We start from the raw sequence: 4,146 nt of genomic DNA on the forward strand, positions 1-4,146 counted from the left end.
CCCCCCGCCTCCCCCCCTTCCCCCCGCCCCCGCCCCCCACCTTCCCCGCCGCTGCCCCTGGCTCAGCGCCCTTGGTAGTTCAGCAAAGATCCGTTAGATGGCGCCACTTGGTAGTTCGGCAAAGATCCGTTAGATGGCGCCACTTGGTAGTTCGGCAAAGATCCGTTAGATGGCGCCACTTGGTAGTTCGGCAAAGATCCGTTAGATGGCGCTGGTAGTTGTTCATTGATCCCCGTCAGATGGCGTTACTTTGTACGTGTAAGTAAGTTAGTTATCGATGAATTTCAAAAGTTCGGCAAAGATCCGTTAGATGGCGCCCGTGTTGCATCAGCCGCCACCGTGGCGCCGACGGCCACCTGCAAATTCCTACGTGGGCGTCGAGGTCGATCGAGATAAGAGAGAGAATAAGTTAGATTTAAAATATGCATATATATATTTTTCTTTTTGTATACCACGTCGGTGGCAAACACTGCCCGCCTGATGGTAAGCTGTCACCGTAGCCTATGGATGCGTGCAACTTCAAAGTCGTTACATGCGCGTCAGCCCGCCGCATTCCCGAGTCGAGGTCGATGACCTAGGAGCCATGCTCTCTCCCCCACCTTCCCCGCCGCCGCCGCCTCCCCGCCCTCCCCCGCCTTCCCTGCCGCCGCCGCCGCCACCGCCTCCCCCGCCCCCCTCCCCGCCGCTGCCCCTGGCCCTGCGCCCCTTGGTAGTTGTGCATATATCCTCGCCAGTTGGCGCTACTTTCTATGTTTAAGGTATTTATCTCCCGAGGGAAAACTTCGCTAAAATAGATGGCACCACTTTGTACGTGTACGACAAACAAAAAGTGACGAGGTGGCCTCCAGTGGCGAAGGTCGGATTCGAACCAGCGTCTTTAGCTAACCGGGGCGTCTTTAGCCAGTTAACGTCATGAACCCCTAGGCCACCCCGTCACGGTGAAACTGGTCCTAATTTCTCGACTATATATGCAATCGTAGTGAGACTAGGCGTTATGTGAAATTCGCATGTATCGATGCCAATTTCCTATAGCTCGTTGAGCAATAATGTAAATGACTACATTTGACCTCGCTTGACAAAGATGGTTCAGTTTGCACCGAAAGTTGAGGTAAGTACATATATTTATATTTTAATTATTACAAAATAATGTAGTTTCGTTTCCTGTACGATAACTTAACAAACAAATCTTTTCCTCTTTTCATATAGTTCATGAGAACCGTTTCACACGTTTCTTTACCACATGCGCCCCGCCCGTCTACACCCCACCCCTCCACTGAATTTTTCTGCTATAAAAGAGCATGTTGAACCACATTCCCACTACAGTGTCACAACGAATATTGCGTTGAAATCATGGATCCGCAAGCTTCATCACATACCAAATGTAAGTATAGTTGTATTATAGTCACATTAACATTTGAGTATTTCACCTCTGTTCTGTCTGTGTAGTTTAAATAATCTATCACTTTCGACCTATCCCTTATGTTCTCAATTAGGAACACTTGCTGACTTTTAATATAAATAATAACAATATTTTTATTATATTTTCCCCAGCCGACAACAATACCATCACCACTTGGTGCTGCCAGTGCTGGTTGTCCACCACCACAAGCGGCGGCGGCGGCTGTGACGGTGGCTGTAGCAGCTCCACTTCGCAATCGTCACCCGGACCACAACCGATGGCAACAGCAAAGGCACTGTTAAAACAAGACGATGGGGACAAGGGAAAAACAAACTGCCTAGAGAGCACTTCTGAGAGCGATACGAGCGATGAAATGAAATCTTTTTATCAAGGATGTAAAAGCAAGTGGATAAAAGCGTTCCAGAACAATACTCTGATTAATAGATGGCGCCTCCCCATGCCATTTCACACATTTAGAGCGGAAGTAGCGAGATTGTTAAAACGATTGTATATCGAAGGTCACCATGACGATTGTCATATTTACCCGTTAATTGTAATGTGGGACGATTTAAACGATGACGTAGAAGAGATAGTGGGAGATGCTCAAATCAACTATCAAGACTGGATTGCGTTATTAGGTGGCGTTACAGCGGAACTATTTTCACGCGTGGTGTTCAATACTAAATCTTTTAATTATTTAATCAATGTAATATTTTGTGTGCTAGGTCCAAACATAATAGCTTCCGGTGATTATGAATGTGAACCTAAATGTAAGAATGCTCGTACATATTAAGGTGATGATGCATTTATTCCTTGTCATTGTTTAATTTTAAATTGTTAGCTCGCTGCGAATGTAAATGTTTTAATGTACACGTATTAATAATAAATTCATATTACTGAATATAGGAATGTTTTATTGAGTGAAACCTCATTGATTTGGAGTAAATGAATATTTATTGAGTAAAATAGTTACACAATGTCATCTTTTTCTATCCAACTTTTTTCATTTAAGCCAAGCCATTTTACATACACTTTATTTCCACGACGCTTTAAAACTTTTTCCACTAGATAAATGTCATTGTGTTTAGTTTTCTGCAACTCTTGTTCATAAAAACATCCAGAGATGGGTTGGTGATTAGCGTCTTGAAGTAAATAGGTCACTGGATTAGTAGTTTGCACTTTAGTTATTGTAAATATTTCCGTAGTCCAATTGCCGGTGTAGCCTTTGGCGAAAGTGGATTTATATTTACTAATTCTCACATGTTGACCGACCTTGAACTTGGCACGTGGTTTGACTTTAATGTGATTGTAGACTTTATGTAACAACTGTTTAGAGTTGTTTTTATTCACACTCGCCGGTGCCATACCGATAGTACGATGCAGTTTGTTATTGTAATATTGTTCCACTTCACTTGTCAGCTGTATCCATTTGTAGGAACCATTCATGCTAAATTGTTTCCAAATCCAATGTTTTAAGGTTCTAATTAGCCTTTCCACTATGGAAGCTTTCATGACACTATAGGGAATCCGGGTACTCAATGTGTGTTAAATACCTATCGAACGATGTGCTACCGTTGATTTTTATTGTCAATTTATTGAGGGCCCCAAAAACACATTTTATATTCAAATTTAACTTCTAATCTAAGTAGCGAAAATACACATAGCTAAATATGTTTCAACATGGATGTGATATACGTACAGACAGACAGACGGACGGCCATACGAACATGACTAAACTATAAGGGTTTTGCCATTATGGCTACGGGAGAAACTCTACAACCCTAGAAAGGGATAAATTAATAATAAGGACAATATAGAAATCGACAGTACCCTCGACTGAGCAATGTACTGAGTACTGAATAGGTTCGGTGCCTATTATAGTAGGCAACCTTCGGGCTACGGATGTTTGTATAAAATCATTAAAATATGGATGCCTTTTTTTTAGAAAAAACGAGGGATTGACTAAATGAAATATCGACATAACTGTTATCGGTAAGTAAAGCACGCCGTAAAGGCGGGGCTTCCAGCACATAGCTGAGACTGTCCTATTGTCACGTAGATGTAATTTGAGCTCACTATTATACATATGATGTCTAGGTTAAGTATAGCTTAAGCATCATCATTCTCCTGGTGCATTCCCTATTTGGGGTCGGCCCTCCTGATACATGATCGCCACTTGTTGCGATCTTTAGTCATTGCTGGCGTTAGGCCTAGCTCCGTCATGTCCTTGGAGATGGTTCTAGTCCAGTTGGTTGGCGGGTGACCTCTGCCTCTCTTGCCCTCGTCTATATCCATCACTCGTCTCGTCATGTGGTGTTCGTTTCTGCGCATTACATGACCATACCAGCGTAATCGGCCTTCCTGCATCTTATGGTGTATATCTGCAACTTTAAAAGTACCTCGGATATACTCATTCCGAATTTTATCTAACCGAGTAACACCTCCAGACCAGCGCAGCATTTTCATTTCAGTGACATGTATTTTCTGTTGGTCACACTTTCTCATTCAACAACATTCAGATCCGTAAAGTAAAGCGGGTCTCACAGCTCGTTTGTACACGGTGCCCTTGGTTTTAATTGGCATTCTTGCGTCACAGAGAACTCCAGTAAGAGATCTCCACTTGAGCCATCCTGTTTTTATTCTATTTTCAATGTCACTTACGGTATCTCACTTAAGTATAGCTTAAGCGTGTTAAAATAATTCTGTCTATCTATCAATCAATAACCGAACTGTTCAATAACCTAAAT

The 4,146-nt window shown here is 42.8% G+C and overlaps 1 protein-coding gene across 1 annotated transcript; it reads left to right on the forward strand.

Annotated features, from left to right (window-relative positions):
- Positions 1–711: 711 nt before the first annotated feature.
- On the forward strand, positions 712–2,302 carry LOC133534132 (uncharacterized). The gene is made up of 2 exons (XM_061873220.1): positions 712–1,381; positions 1,552–2,302. The coding sequence occupies exons 1-2, from the start codon at positions 1,351–1,353 to the stop codon at positions 2,190–2,192; spliced, it is 672 nt and encodes a 223-aa protein (XP_061729204.1). The 5' UTR covers positions 712–1,350; the 3' UTR covers positions 2,193–2,302.
- The last annotated feature ends 1,844 nt before the right edge of the window (positions 2,303–4,146 follow it).

The sequence above is a fragment of the Cydia pomonella genome, unplaced genomic scaffold, assembly GCF_033807575.1.
Source record: "Cydia pomonella isolate Wapato2018A unplaced genomic scaffold, ilCydPomo1 PGA_scaffold_59, whole genome shotgun sequence".
NCBI lineage: Eukaryota > Metazoa > Arthropoda > Insecta > Lepidoptera > Tortricidae > Cydia > Cydia pomonella.